We start from the raw sequence: 19,979 nt of genomic DNA, 5'->3' as shown, positions 1-19,979 counted from the left end.
GGAAAACATGATTTAATGTTCGAAATAAAGTAAAAACACAAACTAGGAACAAGCAAAATGGAAACAGGAACCAGAAAACAGAAAAACTGGAAATAGCAAACGGCTAACAGGAAAACAAGAAGCTAGGAGAAACCAACCGTAAATAGCTATAAGGAACAGCTTACCGCTATGACGACAGCGACAAGGACAGGTAGACACTACAATGACAATCAGGTAGTGATGACAATGATCCAGCAATGACTGGAGGAGAAGGCAGGTTTAAATAGTAGCTGGCTGATTGACACCAGGTGTGGCCAGGTGCCAATCAGCCACAGCTGAGGGGAAGCAGCACTCAGGGAGACACTCAGGAAATGAAGACAAAATAAAAGCGCTGACAGGAAACTAAGACAAACAGAGGAACAACTAAAACACAGTCAAACTGTCAGGGACAAGCCTGACAGTAGCCCCCCTTCCTATAACGGATACCAGACGTTCTAGAACACCCCCCCCCACCCCAAAAAAGTTCAAAGTCACGGGAGGGTGGAGGGAGGACAAGGAGGTGGGCCACCAGGCTAAGTGTCCCCGCAACCAGCGGGGAAGAGTTAGGTGGCGACGGCGAGTTGAACGCCGCCGCAATTGGCGAGGCGGCTCGTCCGCCGGGGTGGGAGAACCCACCGGAGACGATGGTGGCGCCCTCTGCTGGCCCACCGGAGAAGATGGCGGTGGCGCCCTCTGCTGGCCCACCGGAGAAGATGGCGGTGGCGCCCTCTGCTGGCCCACCGGAGAAGATGGCGGTGGCGCCCTCTGCTGGCCCACCGGAGAAGATGGCGGTGGCGCCCTCTGCTGGCCCACCGGGGAGGATGGTGGCGCCCTCTGCTGGCCCACCGGGGAGGATGGCGGTGGCGTCTGTTGGCCCACCGGAGAGGAGGATGGTGGCGCCCTCTGCTGCTGGCCCACCGGAGAGGAGGATGGTGGCGCCTTCTGCTGCTGGCCCACCGGAGAAGAGGATGGTGGCGCCCTCTGCTGCTGGCCCACCGGAGAAGAGGATGGTGGCGCCCTCTGCTGCTGGCCCACCGGAGAAGAGGATGGTGGCGCCCTCTGCTGCTGGCCCACCGGAGAAGAGGATGGTGGCGCCCTCTGCTGCTGGCCCACCGGAGAAGAGGATGGTGGCGCCCTCTGCTGCTGGCCCACCGGAGAAGAGGATGGTGGCGCCCTCTGCTGCTGGCCCACCGGAGAGGAGGATGGTGGCGCCCTCTGCTGCTGGCCCACCAGAGAGGAGGATGGTGGCGCCCTCTGCTGCTGGCCCACCGGAGAGGAGGATGGTGGCGCCGTCTGCTGCTGGCCCACCGGACAGGATGGTGGTGCCGTTGGTTGTAGACCCACCGGACTGCATGGTGGCGTCTGCCGGCCCACCGGACTGCATGGTGGCGTCTGCCGGCCCACCGGACTGCATGGTGGCGTCTGCCGGCCCACCGGACTGCATGGTGGCGTCTGCCGGCCCACCGGACTGCATGGTGGCGTCTGCCGGACCACCGGACTGCATGGTGGCGTCTGCCGGACCACCGGACTGCATGGTGGCGTCTGCCGGACCACCGGACTGCATGGTGGCGTCTGCCGGACCACCGGACTGCATGGTGGCGTCTGCCGGACCACCGGACTGCATGGTGGCGTCTGCCGGACCACCGGACTGCATGGTGGCGTCTGCCGGACCACCGGACTGCATGGTGGCGTCTGCCGGACCACCGGACTGCATGGTGGCGTCTGCCGGACCACCGGACTGCATGGTGGCGTCTGCCGGACCACCGGAGTGCATGGTGGCGTCTGCCGGACCACCGGAGTGCATGGTGGCGTCTGCCGGACCACCGGAGTGCATGGTGGCGTCTGCCGGACCACCGGAGTGCATGGTGGCGTCTGCCGGCCCACCGGAGTGCATGGTGGCGTCTGCCGGCCCACCGGAGTGCATGGTGGCGCCGTAGGTTGCAGACCCACCGGAGATGATGGTGGCGTCTGCCGGCCCACCGGAAATGATGGTGGCGTTTGTTGCAGACCCACCTGAGATGATGGCGTTGTCTTTTGCAGACCCACTGGGGCGAGAAGTAGCTGTGCCTCCCTAGCTGCACAGCCACTGATAGCCCCCCCCTCAAGGGACGGATCCCAGACATCACCAGATAGGCCCACAGACGACAGGGGTGGGTGGGAGAGGGCTTGGAATGAGGCCGAACTTTTCTTTAATTTATCCATTAATTCCAAAGCCTTGTTCATCCTCTCCGCCATGGACATGTCTGCGAGGTTCGAATTTGGCTGGATCATTATGTCAGAGTTTGTAGGATGCGAACCCCAAGATGCAGAGAAGGCGGAAGGCGTTATACGGGAAAACATGATTTAATGTTCGAAATAAAGTAAAAACACAAACTAGGAACAGGCAAAATGGAAACAGGAACCAGAAAACAGAAAAACTGGAAATAGCAAACGGCTAACAGGATCTGGCTAACAGGAAAACAAGAAGCTAGGAGAAACCAACCATAAATAGCTATAAGGAACAGCTTACCGCTATGACGACAGCGACAAGGACAGGTAGACACTACAATGACATCGGCAATGACAATCAGGTAGTGATGACAATGATCCAGCAATGACTGGAGGAGAAGGCAGGTTTAAATAGTAGCTGGCTGATTGACACCAGGTGTGGCCAGGTGCCAATCAGCCACAGCTGAGGGGAAGCAGCACTCAGGGAGACACTCAGGAAATGAAGACAAAATAAAAGCGCTGACAGGAAACTAAGACAAACACAGAGAAAAAACTAAAACACAGTCAAACTGTCAGGGACAAGCCTGACAAATATGGCCTATTACAGTGTCTTTAACACACCAAACAATAAAACAATTAGGTAAAATCAAATATGATCGTTGATATTATTAAGAATGACTAAATAGTAATAATGTAGTAAAAAATTGCCACACCCACAGTCGTTAATATTTTTTTTCATGAATTAATTATTCATGCAGGGGTGACCTTCTCAACCTTTCCTGAGCCTGTTTTAGTTGCAGAACACTTACCATTTTTTTCCCCCCCGAGTAAACCACAACAAAGGAAAACGGCGAACACAAACAGGAAGTTCCAATAGCCCACAGAAGAATTCCACAGTCACACGTCAATGCCACAGTGCATCCGAGTGAATATTAACGACAGCAGGTCGCCCACAGCAAATACTCATTGAAGTCATTGAATTAGTGACATGTCTCTTGCTCAGTATGGATGTACATCTGCTTCACAGCCAATCTGCTTCATCTACTTCCTATTTCATCCTGCTAACATCTCCCAGGCGTTTGTCAGACAGTTTTGAGGGTGGACTGTGAATGCGTAGCTCTAATAACAAGCTCCAAACCTCACAGAATGCGATGCTATCGTGGGTTCTTTGGCTTTGGTGCTTGGCCGTGCGTATCAGTGGGGCAGGACAGGTTGTCTTTTCATTACATCAATCACTGACACTGCAGGTGAGGCTTTAGGAAGGAGGCGGGAGTCAATTGAGGACAGAAGATGAAGGAGAGAGACAAGAACATGCAGTATATTTTTCTTTAAAGATGATACTGTACGAACTAGGGTTGTACAGTATACCGGTATTAGTATAGTACCGCGATACTAATGAATCATATTTGGTACTATACCGTCTCGTCTCTTTTTTGCATCACAACATCTTTTTTCGTTTGTTTTTTAAATTCAGATTATGTTTATAAACTCAAAAAATATGTCCCCGGACACATGAAGACTATGACCAATGTAACTACTTGGTATCACATTGATACCCAAATTTGTGGTATCATCCAAAACTAATGTAAAGTATCAAACAACAGAAGAATGAATGATTATTACATTTTAACAGAAGTGTAGATAGAACATGTTAAAAGATAAAGTAAGCGGATATTAACAGTAAATGAAGAAGTAGATTAATAATTAATTTTCTACCATTTGTCCTTAATAATGTTGACAAAATAATAGAATGGAAAATGACACAATATGTTACTGCATATGTCAGCAGACTAATTATGAGCCTTTGTTTGTTTACTTACCACTAAAGGACAAGTTGTCTAGTATGTTCACTATTTTATTTAAGGACAAACTTGCAATAAGAAATGTATGTTTAATGTACCGGAAGATTTTTTGTTAAAATAAAGCCAATAATGCAATTTTTTGTGGTCCCCTTTATTTAGAAAAGTACCGAAAAGTATCAAAATAATAATCAAAATATTGGTATCGGGACAACACTACTACAAACAAATATTAACATAGTTTTATGCAAATTATTACAGGAAAATGTATTGTTAGTAGTACTTTTTTTTTTGCATAGTATCGCTTCTTTTAAGTGAAAAAAAATAAGGAACACAATCAATTTAGCTGTCTGTCTTAATGAATATGCAGAATATATGCTATTTATCAGAACTGCCACAATTCTGAGAGGAGAAATTGTGCAAATATGATTGTTTATCATATGCCGTATGATTTATAAAGACTAAAACTGTTCTGCGGCTACTGTTTTCATACGGTCATACTGGCAGTTTTGCAGACATGGCTGAGAGAAAGGGGAAGATCGCGCTTCAGGTCCGCCCTACTTATGCTTGAATACGGTACATTATATACAGTACAGGCCAAAGGTTTGGACACACCTTCTCATTCAATGTTTTTTTTTTTTTTTTTCATGACTATTTAAGATTAAGATTAGTTTATGTCAGGTTCAAACACTGATGGCATCTATTAAACAGACAAAGAAGCAAGGAATTAAGCAGAGACAGAATTAATTTTGGCTCAATGAGGAGAAACGCGTAGACCTGTACCCTTGTACAGTGTCCCACCACGCTCTGACGGAAGATTGTACGCCTCCTCTTTTATTTGGACTTTCGCTGATTACATGGCAACAGCTGTTTCTAAAGGGACGGGGGTCGTAAACAGCCGCTGCCTTTGGTCACAAAACAGTTCAAAGAAAAGATGCCTTGAGGAGGGTCAGGTCCTGCTTCCTCTCCGCTTTGTAGATCTCGGGTCAAGACAAAATATTCCTGTGGATTACAATAGCTCAAAGAAACCGACACCTTCATGTCGCTTCCCATCCTACACAGTGGAGTTTTACAAGCCTTTTGCTTGGTAAGATCAAATACAGCTTTTGTCTGCTCGCCGGGAACCCATTGAAACACAAAGTTTTGTGATAACTTAGATAAAATTATTCTGACAGTTTATTTCAAAGGGGACAGTGCAATTTCATAAAACACATGACTACACATGGTTAAAAAAGCCAGAATTAGCCAGAAGGCTAGTTTTCATCTGTAGTCCCCTGGCCATGATGTAAAAAAGGCAGCACAATTACAATTTCAAAGAAAAAAAAGAGAAAAAGTGATAAAAAGGAAAAAAAAAATTACACAATACATATACAATATGATAAAAAATTAAATACAACATCACAACATAACATTTATCATAGCATCAAAACAGGCTCATATTTTTAATTACATTGTAGATTGTCACTGAAGGCATCAAAACTATGAATGAACACATGTGGAGTTATGTACTTAACAAAAAAAGGTGAAATAACTGAAAACATGTTTTATATTCTAGTGTCTTCAAAACAGCCACACTTTGCTCTGATCACTGCTTTGCACACTCTTGGCCTTCTCTCTATGAGCTTCAAGCACACCTGTGAAGTGAAAACCATTTCAGGTGACTACCTCTTGAAGCCTTCATTGACAATCTACAATGTAAATAGTCATGAACATAAAGAAAACACATTGAATGAAAAGGTGTGTCCAAACCTTTGGCCTGTACTGTATATATGTATATATTATAAAAATATTTCATATAGAAAAACATTTTCTTGAAGTATGCTGTGGAAGTTGCCTCCTAGCAGTTCCACTGTAGACACGGCACAAGAGCCAAGCGTGCAGTTTTAACAAAGTGTTTAATGTGCATAGATTTGTGTCCAACTCTTTCTCCAGCAGAACGTGACTTTTCAGTCACGTCCGTATCCTCTCTCTCCTCCTGCTCCCGGCCGCTTACTGTTAAAGACAACAGATGATTAGATTAACACGTACCACCTGTGAAATCTAATCACCTGCCAGCTGTGTCTCGCCGTCAGCACTGCCACGCCCCCGTCTGATGGTGCTCTGTCCTCAGCACCATGGACAGAGGCGGTGACCTTTGCTACTGCAGGCAGCGCTGGCTACATCTCCCTCCACGTATGCATTTTCTGCATTTTGAGCGTTTAACTTTAACTTAAAGCGCAGCCTCTCTCCAATGAGCACGGTAAAAAACGGTAAAAAAAATAAAAATTAAAAGTGGTGCCAATGTACAAACCCTGTTTCCATATGAGTTGGGAAATTGTGTTAGATGTAAATATAAACGGAATACAATGATTTGCAAATCCTTTTCAACCCATATTCAGTTGAATATGCTACAAAGACAACATATTTGATGTTCAAACTGATAAACATTTTTTTTTTTGCAAATAATCATTAATTTTAGAATTTGATGCCAGCAACACGTGCCAAAGAAGTTGGGAAAGGTGGCAATAAATACTGATAAAGTTGAGGAATGCTCATCAAACACTTATTTGGAACATCCCACAGGTGAACAAGCAAATTGGGAACAGGTGGGTGCCATGATTGGGTATAAAAGTAGATTCCATGAAATGCTCAGTCATTCACAAACAAGGATGGGGCGAGGGTCACCACTTTGTCAACAAATGCTTGAGCAAATTGTTGAACAGTTTAAGAAAAACCTTTCTCAACCAGCTATTGCAAGGAATTTAGGGATTTCACCATCTACGGTCCGTAATATCATCAAAGGGTTCAGAGAATCTGGAGAAATCACTGCACGTAAGCAGCTAAGCCCGTGACCTTCGATCCCTCAGGCTGTACTGCATCAACAAGCGACATCAGTGTGTAAAGGATATCACCACATGGGCTCAGGAACACTTCAGAAACCCACTGTCAGTAACTACAGTTGGTCGCTACATCTGTAAGTGCAAGTTAAAACTCTCCTATGCAAGGCGAAAACCGTTTATCAACAACACCCAGAAACGCCGTCGGCTTCGCTGGGCCTGAGCTCATCTAAGATGGACTGATACAAAGTGGAAAAGTGTTCTGTGGTCTGACGAGTCCACATTTCAAATAGTTTTTGGAAACTGTGGACGTCGTGTCCTCCGGACCAAAGAGGAAAAGAACCATCCAGATTGTTATAGGCGCAAAGTTGAAAAGCCAGCATCTGTGATGATATGGGGGTCTATTAGTGCCCAAGACATGGGTAACTTACACATCTGTGAAGGTGCCATTAATGCTGAAAGGTACATACAGGTTTTGGAGCAACATATGTTGCCATCCAAGCAACGTTACCATGGACGCCCCTGCTTATTTCAGCAAGACAATGCCAAGCCACGTGTTACATCAACGTGGCTTCATAGTAAAAGAGTGTGGGTACTAGACTGGCCTGCCTGTAGTCCAGACCTGTCTTCCATTGAAAATGTCTGGCGCATTATGAAGCCTAAAATACCACAACGGAGACCCCCGGACTGTTGAACAACTTAAGCTGTACATCAAGCAAGAATGGGAAAGAATTCCACCTGAGAAGCTTAAAAAAATGTGTCTCCTCAGTTCCTAAACGTTTACTGAGTGTTGTTAAAAGGAAAGGCCATGTAACACAGTGGTGAACATGCCCTTTCCCAACTACTTTGGCACGTGTTGCAGCCATGAAATTGTAAGTTAATTATTATTTGCAAAAAAAAAAAAAAGTTTATGAGTTTGAACATCAAATATGTTGTCTTTGTAGTGTATTCAATTGAATATGGGTTGAAAAGGATTTGCAAATCATTGTATTCTGTTTATATTTACATCTAACACAATTTCCCAACTCATATGGAAACGGGGTTTGTAGATGCACTACACGACTTCTTCTAAAATGCCCATACAAATGGTAGATGTCTACTGCATATTTGAAAACATAGCAAAACACCACAGTTACTGTAGGAGTATGACAACATGGACGTGCAATAAAAGTGGTTGATGCCCCATACAATACACACAAAATCCTCATATAAATAAGGCGGTCTGCACCAATTTTCAATTGCACACGCAGTGTTAGTAAATTGCTTGCAACACGCCCACTAATAGCACAGGCTATTTTATAGATTGCACACACTGTTCACCGTGTGGTATGTGAACCTTAGTAAACCAGGCCCATAGTCAGCTAAGTTGTTAATTTCTGTAAATATGACAATTACCTAAAAAGGTAATTATACTTGCACTGACTTCCTGGTGTTGAACTACTACATGCACAAAGGTAGGGTGATAGTAATGTAAAGTACAGGCCAGTTGATCATGAATTGTGTATTACCCATCCTATTCCAAATGGACACGGACACTCCAAATAAATAAATATCCCCGCCACCCACTTCCTTCCCAAACAATGACCCGAGCCCTTATCACTTGTCTGCAGCTGCTGGGAGAATCAATGGAGAGCGTTGTTGTCACTCGCATCACGCCACAGCACTAGCATGTGCCGCTAATACCTCTCACCTCCACCTTCATTACCTGTGACAACATGAAAGACCGCGCTTACTCTCGGCTGCAAGGGGGATTCTCCTGCCAGCCGGTGAAGTCTGTGAGGAAAAAATCTGTTGCTGATGCTAATAAATGAGCTTCTCTCTTCTTTGGGTCAATACTTGCTTCCCGGCTAGTGTAGGTAGAACGTTTCACCGCTTTAGGACTACATTAATTTTGGGAGACCGTGGTAAAACCGTAGTAATGCAGAAAATTGTCCAGGAAAATGTACTGAAGGCCTGATCTACTAAAGGTTTTTGTGTATTAAAACATGTGCAAATTTGTTAGCGCACGCAAAGCTGAGTGTCTACGGAGTGAGATCCATTTAGCGTGTTTATCTTAGTTCATATAGGATAGGACTTTATTGTCATTGCACAAGTACAACAAAACTATGTTGTCAGCACAACCCGTTCAAGATTAGACAAACAAAGGTAAAACGCTGGGGAAGAAGATGAGTAAAAAATTACAATCTAGACTGGGCTCCTAAGGGGACCTAGTCTGGAGTGAGAAAAAACCTCCATGCCATGCACAAATAAACATGTTACATATAATCATGACAACTCGCAACAGAGTGGGGGGAGGAGTTGGAACCCTGGAGATTGACTGCTGCTATGAAACGGAATCAAGTGATGGGGTGGGGGTGGGGTTTCAACCAACTTTTCCATGATGTGATCCATTTTGCGATTCAGTTCAGGAATCGCCCCAGACTGTGATGCCACAGCCCGGCCCAATCCTTCCATTGCGACAAACAGCCTTTGGGCTCCTTGAGTGGCTGCCATCATCTTACGAATTTGACGATACACCAGAGCAATGCCCAGCCCAATCAGCAGGTACCCCGCGATCACGGTTCCAAATAGGTAGATGTCTTCCACGTCCTCGATGGAAAAGACTGATAGGCACATGATTCTCCATGTATCCCAGGAATCTCTCACGTACCCCGCTGCAATGGTTCCATCAGGGCAGCCTGGCTCCCCAGAACCTATTTTCCTCGTCGAAATGCAAAATATATAGTAAATATAAGAATGCCCAAAATAGTGGAAGAAGGATATGCTATTATAATCATTTAGCACTCGCTATATGGTTTATCAATCCCAAAACTGTTCTGTGGCCGCTGTTTTGCGTTGATATTCAGCATGTTTGAAATTTATATAAAATTAATTTATATTAATACATATATATATATATATATATATATATATATATATATATATATAAATTCATAATATATTTATATTAATAATTTAATTTAATTTATAATAATGTATACCTTTTGTTTTCACCCTCTTTTTGTGCCCTTGTGTGCATTATCCTTTCCATCTTTATCCTTTCCATCCTTTGTAACTGAGCTATTGTGTGGAACAATTTCCCTTGTGGATCAATAAAGTTTGTCTAAGTCTATTTGCGTGCAAACTGGCGCAGTAACGGCTGTGAGAAAGAAGGCGATCGTGCAGCAAAGACAAATGATTAACAGAGAATCCCTCTTCCTACGTGTGCGTGTCAACATATTTGGACGGTTTTTCACGGGACACATTTCCAGCGTTGTTGCATTATTGAGCCACGGATGAGGAGATGCTGCTCCATTATTGATTGAAGTAAAGTCTGAATGTCATTAAAACAGTTAGCTCCATCTTTTGACACTTCTTCCACTCCGCTACAACAAAGATGACGGGGAAAAGACGCTGTCGAAGGTGAGCCACGTGACTAAGACCGCCCACAGAACGGCGCATCATGAAGCGACTGTCAGAAAGCGACTTATGGATGATCTGTAAAACATAATCTATGCAACATTTTGACCAAAGAACCACCATTACATGTTATGTAGACCACAAGGAAGTGTTTTAAATATAGAAAAAAATCATAATATGACCCCTTTAATGCGCCCTATAATCCGTTGCGCCTTTTGTATGAAAATAGACCTGAATAGACCTGCTCATCTGCAGTGCGCCTTATAATCCGGTGCACCCTTTGGTCCGAAAAATACGATAATGGATGGTGCAGCATATATTAAGTAAATGTGGGGTTTTGCCCCGTTTTCACCAAGTACCAGCTAAAAAATATATTGCCTTGCAAATACCACCATTTTTTTTACCACCACTGCTTGGTGTTTACTAACACAATTGAGCTTTGAATATGTGGCTTCTACTCGCAGGTAATTAAGTGCAAACATTTTTTTATTTTTTATTTTGTTTCAGAAATAAAAAAGTGTCGTTCCACAATTATTTTTTATTTAATTTCACAAATAGTATTGTATTTTTTATTTACAAAAGCCAAAACCAGTGAAGTTGGCACGTTGTGTAAATCATAAATAAAAACAGAATACAATGATTTGCAAATCTTTTTCAACTTATATTCAATTGAATAGACTGCAAAGACAAGATATTTAATGTTCGAACTGAGAAACTTGTTTTTTTTTTGCAAATAATCATTAACTTAGAATTTAATGGCAGCAACACATTGCAAAAAAGTTGGCACAGGGCATTTTTACCACTGTGTTACATGACCTTTGCTTTTAACAACACTCAGATACAGTTTGGGAACTGAGGAGACACATTTTTTAAACTTTTTAGGTGGAATTATTTCCCATTCTTGCTTGATGTACAGCTTAAGTTGTTCAACAGTCCATTGTGGTATTTAGGCTTCATAATGTGCCACACATTTTCAATGAGAGAAAGGTCTGGACGACAGGCAGGCCAGTCTAGTACCCACACTCCTTTACTACGAAGCCATGCTGTTGTAACACGTGGCTTGGCATTGTCTTGCTGAAATAAGCAGGGGTGTCCATGATAACGTTGCTTGGATGGCAACATATGTCGCTCCAAAAACTGTATGTACCTTTCAGCATTAATGGTGCCTTCACAGATGTGTAAGTTACCCATATCTTGGGCACTAATACACCCCCATACCATCACAGACGCTGGCTTTTCAACTTTGCGCCTATAACAATCCGGATGGTTCTTTTCCTCTTTGGTCCGAAGGACACGACGTCCACAGTTTGAAATGTGGATTCTTCAGACCACAGAACACTATCAGTCCATCTTAGATGAGCTCAGGCCCAGCGGGGGCGTTTCTGGGCGTTGTTGATAAATGGCTTTCGCTCTGCATAGTAGAGTTTTAACTTGCACTTACAGATGTAGCGACAAACTGTCGTTACTGACAGTGGTTTTCTAAATTGTCCCTGAGCCCATGTGGTGATATCCTTTACACACTGATGTTGCTTTTTGATGCAGTACCGCCTGAGGGATCGAAGGTCCGTAATATCATTGCATACGTGCAGTGATTTCTCCAGATTCTCTGAACCTTTTGATGATATTACGGACCGTAGATGGTGAAATCCCTAAATTCCTTGCAATAGCTGGTTGAGAAATGTTGTTCTTAAACTGTTGGCCAATTTGCTCACCCGTTTGTTGACAAAGTGGTGACCCTCACCCCATCCTTGTTTGTGAATGACTGAGCCTTTCATGGAAGCTGATTTTATACCCAATCATGGCACCCACCACTTCCAAATTATCCTGTTTACCTGTGGGATGTTCCAAATAAGTGTTTGATGAGCATTCCTCAGCTTTCAAAGTCTTTTTTTTACACTTGTGCTTTTTTAAAACATGTTGCGGGCATCAAATTCCCAAAAAGCTAATATTTGCAAAAAATTACAAAGTTTTTGTCAGGTTTAAACATCGATGACATCTATTAAAACAGACAAGAAGCAAGGAAATAAACAGACAGAATTCAATTTGGCTCAATTTGAGGAGAGACGCCTGGACACTGTACCCTTGGACAGTGTCTCAGCACGCTCTGGCTAGAGAAATCTACTCCACCTTTTTTATTTGGACTTTCCCTGTTTACATAATAATAGCTGTTTCTAAAGCAGTGGTTCTTAACCTGGGTTCGATCGAACCCTAAGGGTTCGGTGAGTCGGGCTCAGGGGTTCGGTGGAGGTCAAAACACACCCGACTCATCGTGTAAATAAAAACTTCTCCCTATCGGCGTATTACGGATACGGCAACAGCAGAAGTCACACTGATTTGCAGGTGTGTAATTTTTGTTGGTTTTGTTCTTTGAACAAGGTGATGTTCATGCATGGTTCATGTTGTGCACCAGTAAAAAAAACATGGTAACACTTTAGTATGGGGAACATATTCACCATTAATTAGTTGCTTATTAACATGCAAATTAGTAACATATTGGCTCTTAACTAGTCATTATTAAGTACTTATTAATGCCTTATTCGGCATGGCCTTGTTATAACCCTAACCCTGGCTCTAACCCTAACCCTAACCAAATAACTCTAAATTAAGTCTTTGTTACTTAGAATATGTTCCCCATACTAAAGTGTTACCAAAAACATAACTTTGTCTTGAATTTTAAAAAAAAACATTTTGTTTTTAACTAAAGAAGGGTTCGGTGAATGCGCATATGAAACTGGTGGGGTTCGGTACCTCCAACAAAGTTAAGAACTACTGTTCTAAAGGAATGGGGGGCATGTAAACAGCCATTGTTTTCGGTCACATTAACACAAAAGAAGAAGATGCCTCGGGTCCTGGATCGAGCTTGGGCAGGTCTTGGATCACAATAGATCGTACTTGCCAACCCTCCCGGATTTTCCGGGAGACTCCCGAAATTCAGCTCCTCTCCCGAAAACTTCACGGGACAAATTTTCTCCCGAAAATCTCCCGAAATTCAGGCGGAGCTGGAGGCCACGCCCCCTCCAGCTCCATGCGGACCTGAGTGACGTGTTGACAGCCTGTTTTCACGTCCACTTTCCCACAATATAAACAGCATGCCTGCCCAATCACGTTATAACTGTAGAATGATCGAGGGCGAGTTCTTGGTTTCTTATGTGGGTTTATTGTTAGGCAGTTTCATTAACGTCCTCCAAGCGCGGTAACAACACACAACAACAGCAGTCAAGTTTTCGTTAACTGTAAAGTAGTTCGTCTGCCGTAAACAGCAATGTTGTGACACTTTTAAACAGGACAATACTGCTATCTACTGTACATGCATATGTGACCCACCCATAATGTGTCACATTTTTGTGTTGATTTATATAATTTATTTTGTGGTTTGAATTCGTTTTTGGAGCTGTCATTACACATTTATCAGTATTCACATTGGTCAGTAGGGGGCAGTAGGGCGTTTCTTCCCAATTGAATGCTATCACCTGCAGACCGGACGTGTCTTGTCATTCTGATGAGAGCGACCAGTCTGTGAACAATTGAAACGTCCTGTGTGCTTTTTCCTCCTGTATAACAGGTTAGTTTTGGTGAATCAACTCACTGAATAATATCCATGTGATCTTTATAAGTTTAAGTACACATTCTGATGGTGGAGCCTAACTCTAAAGTGTTTGTGAGTTGTAGTTTGTATTTGTGAATGAATCCAGTGCACAGCTGCAGTAATCAATACAAAATGGCGACGTGAGTACGCAATGTTTATATAGGAACTTCTGATCCTAATTCAGACTCCCAAATTAGAGCTCCCCTTTTCTTATTGATTTTATAATGTATATATCGAAGACCTCGATGAAGAACACAAACCAAGGACCCAGATTTCCCTCGCCCGGACGCGGGTCACCGGGGCCCCCCTCTGGAGCCAGGCCCGGAGGTGGGGCACGATGGCGAGCGCCTGGTGGCCGGGCCTGTCCCCATGGGGCCCGGCCGGGCACAGCCCGAAGAGGCAACGTGGGTCCCCCCTCCAATGGGCTCACCACCCATAGCAGGGGCCATAGAGGTCGGGTGCAGTGTGAGCTGGGCGGCAGTCGAGGGCAGGGCACTTGGCGGTCCGATCCTCGGCTACATAAGCCGACCTCTATGGCCCCTGCTATGGGTGGTGGTTCCTCTCTTTAAGAAGGGGAACCGGAGGGTGTGTTCCAACTATCGTGGGATCACACTCCTCAGCCTTCCCGGTAAGGTCTATTCAGGTGTACTGGAGAGGAGGCTACGCCGGATAGTCGAACCTCGGATTCAGGAGGAACAGTGTGGTTTTCGTCCTGGTCGTGGAACTGTGGACCAGCTCTATACTCTCGGCAGGGTCCTTGAGGGTGCATGGGAGTTTGCCCAACCAGTCTACATGTGCTTTGTGGACTTGGAGAAGGCATTCGACCGTGTACCCCGGGAAGTCCTGTGGGGAGTGCTCAGAGAGTATGGGGTAACGGACTGTCTTATTGTGGCAGTTCGCTCCCTGTATAATCAGTGTCAGAGCTTGGTCCGCATTGCCGGCAGTAAGTCGGACACGTTTCCAGTGAGGGTTGGACTCCGCCAAGGCTGCCCTTTGTCACCGATTCTGTTCATAACCTTTATGGACAGAATTTCTAGGCGCAGTCAAGGCGTTGAGGGGATCTGGTTTGGTGGCTGCAGGATTAGGTCTCTGCTATTTGCAGATGATGTGGTCCTGATGGCTTCCTCCGGCCAAGATCTTCAGCTCTCACTGGATCGGTTCGCAGCCGAGTGTGAAGCGACTGGGATGGGAATCAGCACCTCCAAGTCCGAGTCCATGGTTCTCTCCCGGAAAAGGGTGGAGTGCCATCTCCGGGTTGGGGAGGAGATCTTGCCCCAAGTGGAGGAGTTCAAGTACCTCGGAGTCTTGTTCACGAGTGGGGGGGGAGTGGATCGTGAGATCGACAGGCGGATCGGTGCGGCGTCTTCAGTAATGCGGACGCTGTATCGATCCGTTGTGGTGAAGAAGGAGCTGAGCCGGAAGGCAAAGCTCTCGATTTACCGGTCGATCTACGTTCCCATCCTCACCTATGGTCATGAGCTTTGGGTCATGACCGAAAGGACAAGATCACGGGTACAAGCGGCCGAAATGAGTTTCCTCCGCCGAGTGGCGGGGCTCTCCCTTAGAGATAGGGTGAGAAGCTCTGTCATTCAAGTAAAGCCGCTGCTCCTCCACATCGAGAGGAGCCAGATGAGGTGGTTCGGGCATCTGGTCAGGATGCCACCCGAACGCCTCCCTAGGAAGGTGTTTCGGGCACGTCCGACCGGTAGGAGGCCACGGGGAAGACCCAGGACACGTTGGGAAGACTATGTCTCCCGGCTGGCCTGGGAACGCCTCGGGATCCCCCGGGAGGAGCTGGACGAAGTGGCTGGGGAGAGGGAAGTCTGGGCTTCCCTGCTTAAGCTGCTTCCCCCGCGACCCGACCTCGGATAAGCGGAAGAAGATGGATGGATGGATGGATATTTGTATAATGTGTGTGTTCTGAAATACTGACAGAGAATAGAACAAGGATGGACAATTCAACCCTTAACTATATATAGCTAGAATTCAAGCGGTAAAAACTGGATCGATGGATAGCTATAATTCACTGAAAGTCAAGTATTTCTTATATATATATATATATATATATATATATATATATATATATATATATATATATATATATATTAACCACGCCCCCAACCACGCCCCCCACCCCCCGAAATTGGAGGTCTCAAGGTTGGCAAGTATGCGATAGATAACCCTTCCCGTGTCCTCCCATCGTACACAATGGAATTTTACCAGCCTTTGGCTTGGTACAACAAAGACAGCCTCGTCTGCTCGCCGGAAATTTCCGAAAACAGAAACTTTTGTGATTACATACATAAACTTACTCTGACATTTTCCAGTTCGAACGTTAAATATCTTGTCTTTGTAGTCTATTCAATTGAATATAAGTTGAAAAGGATTTGCAAATCATTGTATTCTGTTTTTATTTATGATTTATACAACGTGCCCACTTCAACTACTGTGTTTGAGGATGAATGTATTCGGGGACAATGTTACACACCACATTACAGTCAAATGGCAATCAATACGATCAATGAGCTCCTGTCAGATGTCCGAAGTAGCTCACTAGTTCACATTAAGATCATGGCTCGGCCGCCCGTCAGGTCCTGGCTTCATGCTTGTTTGAGGATAATTACAGCTACAACCTGTCCTGACGTCGCCTACGGCCGCAAATGTATCTCTGCTGCCCGGCCTCCACCTGGCACCCCCTTATCTACAGATACAAGACGATGTTATGTGCTGTAAAATCAACTCTTGATTAGGACATTTGACGTTTGACATGAGAGAGCGTCAACCTCAACGTCTTCCTGTCTTTGCTTGCCTCCCCAGTACAAGCAAGTGGAACAATACATGTCATTCCACAAGCTTCCGGCAGACATGCGGCAGAAAATACACGACTACTACGAGCATCGCTACCAGGGCAAGATCTTCGACGAGGACAACATCCTGAGCGAACTCAACGACCCGCTCAAAGAGGTGAGAAAAACCTTTCCTGACTGAGCGCTGATGCATTTAGGTCAGCTATCATGAACAATTTGGTAATGTATTCACTGAAGACAAAAAAAACAAAACAAAACAAAAAAATATACATATATACAGACGTACTAGCTGTATGCGTTATCATTTTACTTTGCAAACCTAGCATGGTGCTGCTGTTTAAATGTGACTATAATGTTAGCACTTTAGTTAACATAGCTATGCTAGCCTGTCCCACTCCTTTCTATTGTGTTTTTAAGCATTGTATTCCGCAACTTTTAGTATATAATGACATAAACCACGCTCGTACATAACGCACGCGCATTAGCTGTGTGTTTTGTTAGCTAAGGATAGCGATTTTGATAGCTTACCTTAGCTATCATTGAATGTATATTCTCTCGTAACAACAAAATGACTGCAAATTGTTAGTTGCTTCTATGGGACTGTTTTTGTGTTTGATTGATTGATTGAGACTTTTATTAGTAGATTGCACAGTACAGTACATATTCCGTACAATTGACCACTAAATGGTAACACCCGAATACGTTTTTTTAACTTGTTTAGGTCGGGGTCCACGTTAATCAATTCATAGTGTGCGTGTGGATGCGACAAGCTTGAAAGCCAAACAAATGTATCTCGCCGACGAGCAAATTTAATTTAACACAATTAGTAACAGGGTTTTTCCTAGCTCAAGTTGAGGCACAGGTGGTACAATCCTGACCATGCGCCAGAATTTTAACGGGCAATAAAATTGTAGTTTTTTTCAATTTACAGTAATACGCTGTAAAGAACACAGTAAAATGTATTATAATTTGTAGAGATTTCCGATAATGGCTTTTTTGACGATATTCGATATTCCGATATTGTCCAACTCTTAATTACCGATACCGATATCAACCGATACCGATATATACAGTCGTGGAATTAACACCTTATTATGCCTATTTTTGTTGTGATGCCCCGCTGGATGCATTAAACAATGTAACAAGGTTTTCCAAAAATAAATCAACTCAAGTTATGGAAAAAAATGCCAACATGGCACTGCCATATTTATTATTGAAGTCACAAAGCGCATTATTTTTTTTTAACGTGCCTCAAAACAGCAGGTTGGAATTTGGGAAATGCTCTCGCTGAGAGAGCATGAGGAGGTTGAGGTGGGCGGGGTTGAGGTGTGGGGGCGGGGAGGGTGTAGCGGGGGTGTATATTGTAGCGTCCCGGAAGAGTTAGTGCTGCAAGGTGTTCTGGGTATTTGTTCTGTTGTCTTTATGTTGTGTTACGGTGTGGATGTTCTCCCGAAATGTGTTTATCATTCTTGTTTGGTGTGGGTTCACAGCATTGGCGTTGTTAGGCATATTTTAGGGGGGCTCAAGCCCCCCTAAAATATTCTTAAGCCCCCCTAAATAATTTGTTTTTTTTTGTTGTTTTTTTTACAAATACATGCCGACATAGTCATTATAAAGTGGCCCGAATATGAGTTTAAATGAATAATCATATAACCTGTTATTATTCACTCAGTTTCCCCTCACTTCGTAGCGTAAGGTAGAGAGCCCCTTTAGTGCGTCGGTATCCAATCCATTCCACTTGTTCATATAGAAAATGCCCACATCACTCAAATTCCAGTCCGCATTTTCTCTGCGACCTTGCTTGCGGTCCTGCAGGTGTAAGAAGCACATTATCTTCCTTTACAATGAGTGAAGCTGCACAAAACCTTGTGTGTGCAATTGTAAATAATTTAGTTTTTAAGTTTTGTGTTTCTTGTAGAATCTACCGGTATATAAAGTAATATACATTAGCCTATTGTTAAAATAATGAAAAAAACATCATTAAATATATTTGTTTTATTGTATTGTTACATTAATAGCTGTTGTATTATTATAGGATGGCTTAGTAAACATTTCATAGGATTTTCAGAGGGAGGAAAAACCAAGACATTTAATATAAAATGTAAAATGAATAAATACATAAAAAGAAAAAGGAAAAAAATGGTTAAAAGCCATCGTCCCGGGGAGCATTTCATTTCGTCCCGTGCATTTTTTTAAAATAATAATAATAACAATGAATAATTTCTAAGTCTTTGTTAGCCGTTTGTGAAGTTTTGTGCTTATGCGTAACGTTTGCTCGCATCCTGTGCATCTCCTGGGGGCTAAGCCCCTCCTGTCCTTAAAAGCTAGTGACGCCCCTGGTTCACAGTGTGGCGCATATTTGTAACAGTGTTAAAGTTGTTTATAAGGCCACCCTCAGTGTGACCTGTATGGCTGTTGACCAAGTATGCTTGCATTCACTTGTGTGTGTGAAAAGCCGTAAGTATTATGTGATTGGGCCAGCACGCAAAGGCAGTGCCTTTAAGGTTTATTGGCGCTCTGTACTTCTCCCTACGTCCGTGTACACAGCGGCGTTTTAAAAAGTCATAAATTGTACTTTTTGAAACTGATACAGATAGTTTTGAAACCGATACCGATAATTTCCGATATTACATTTTAAAGCATTTATCAACCAATAATATCGGCAGTCCGATACTATCGGACATCTCTAATAATTTTTATTAATTTAATGGGTAGTTTGCTGTCAAATCATAAGTCAAGCAGATATTTATTTTTATTTGGACCAACATTTTTTGGAAAGTCTGATAATGTACTGTAATATTTGTTGCAGTATTGGATACTATTCAAGTTTAAAATGCATGCAATTTCAAGCAGTACATATATTTTGTCAAAATGAAAAAAAAATCCATTACATTTAGTGAGAAAATATGAAGTACTTTATTGACACATATCATTTCCAGGTGTTTGCGGGCCAGATAAAATGATGTTTAACATGGGCCTTGAGTTTGACACCGGTGGCCTAAGCGCATGCAGAAGAGAATGATGGGCTCATAGCTTGTGTGGTGGGGCCACTTTTGCTTGAGACACTCACAGATGATTTTGAAGCAGACTTCAAGCGCTCTGTGGACAAAAATGTCCACATGTCACCACCATGAATATTTACATTTTAACTGCCTGTTACGTTAATTTCTCTGCTCTGTTTCACCTGGACTCTTGACTTTCCTCCTCGCGAGATCGCTTTTTAAAGTAATGGCTGATTTTGCCTGCCATATCCGCAACGCTTAAAAACATAAACGTTACTCTGACACGGAGGAAACTTGTTTTTAAATAAACACGTCATGCTTGTAATGCTTTCTTGGGGTAACTC

The 19,979-nt window shown here is 43.7% G+C and overlaps 1 protein-coding gene across 1 annotated transcript in view; it reads left to right on the top strand.

Annotated features, from left to right (window-relative positions):
- Nucleotides 1-19,979, top strand: part of hcn1 (hyperpolarization activated cyclic nucleotide-gated potassium channel 1) — a 302,198-nt gene that overhangs the window by 227,291 nt on the left and 54,928 nt on the right. The window contains exon 5 of the mRNA XM_061927116.2: nt 16,644-16,790. Coding sequence (XP_061783100.1) covers nt 16,644-16,790 — 147 coding nt within the window. The remainder of the gene's footprint in view (nt 1-16,643; nt 16,791-19,979) is intronic.

The sequence above is a fragment of the Nerophis lumbriciformis genome, linkage group LG32 (assembly GCF_033978685.3).
Source record: "Nerophis lumbriciformis linkage group LG32, RoL_Nlum_v2.1, whole genome shotgun sequence".
Lineage (NCBI taxonomy): Eukaryota > Metazoa > Chordata > Actinopteri > Syngnathiformes > Syngnathidae > Nerophis > Nerophis lumbriciformis.
This window is presented reverse-complemented; position numbering and strand designations above follow the sequence as displayed.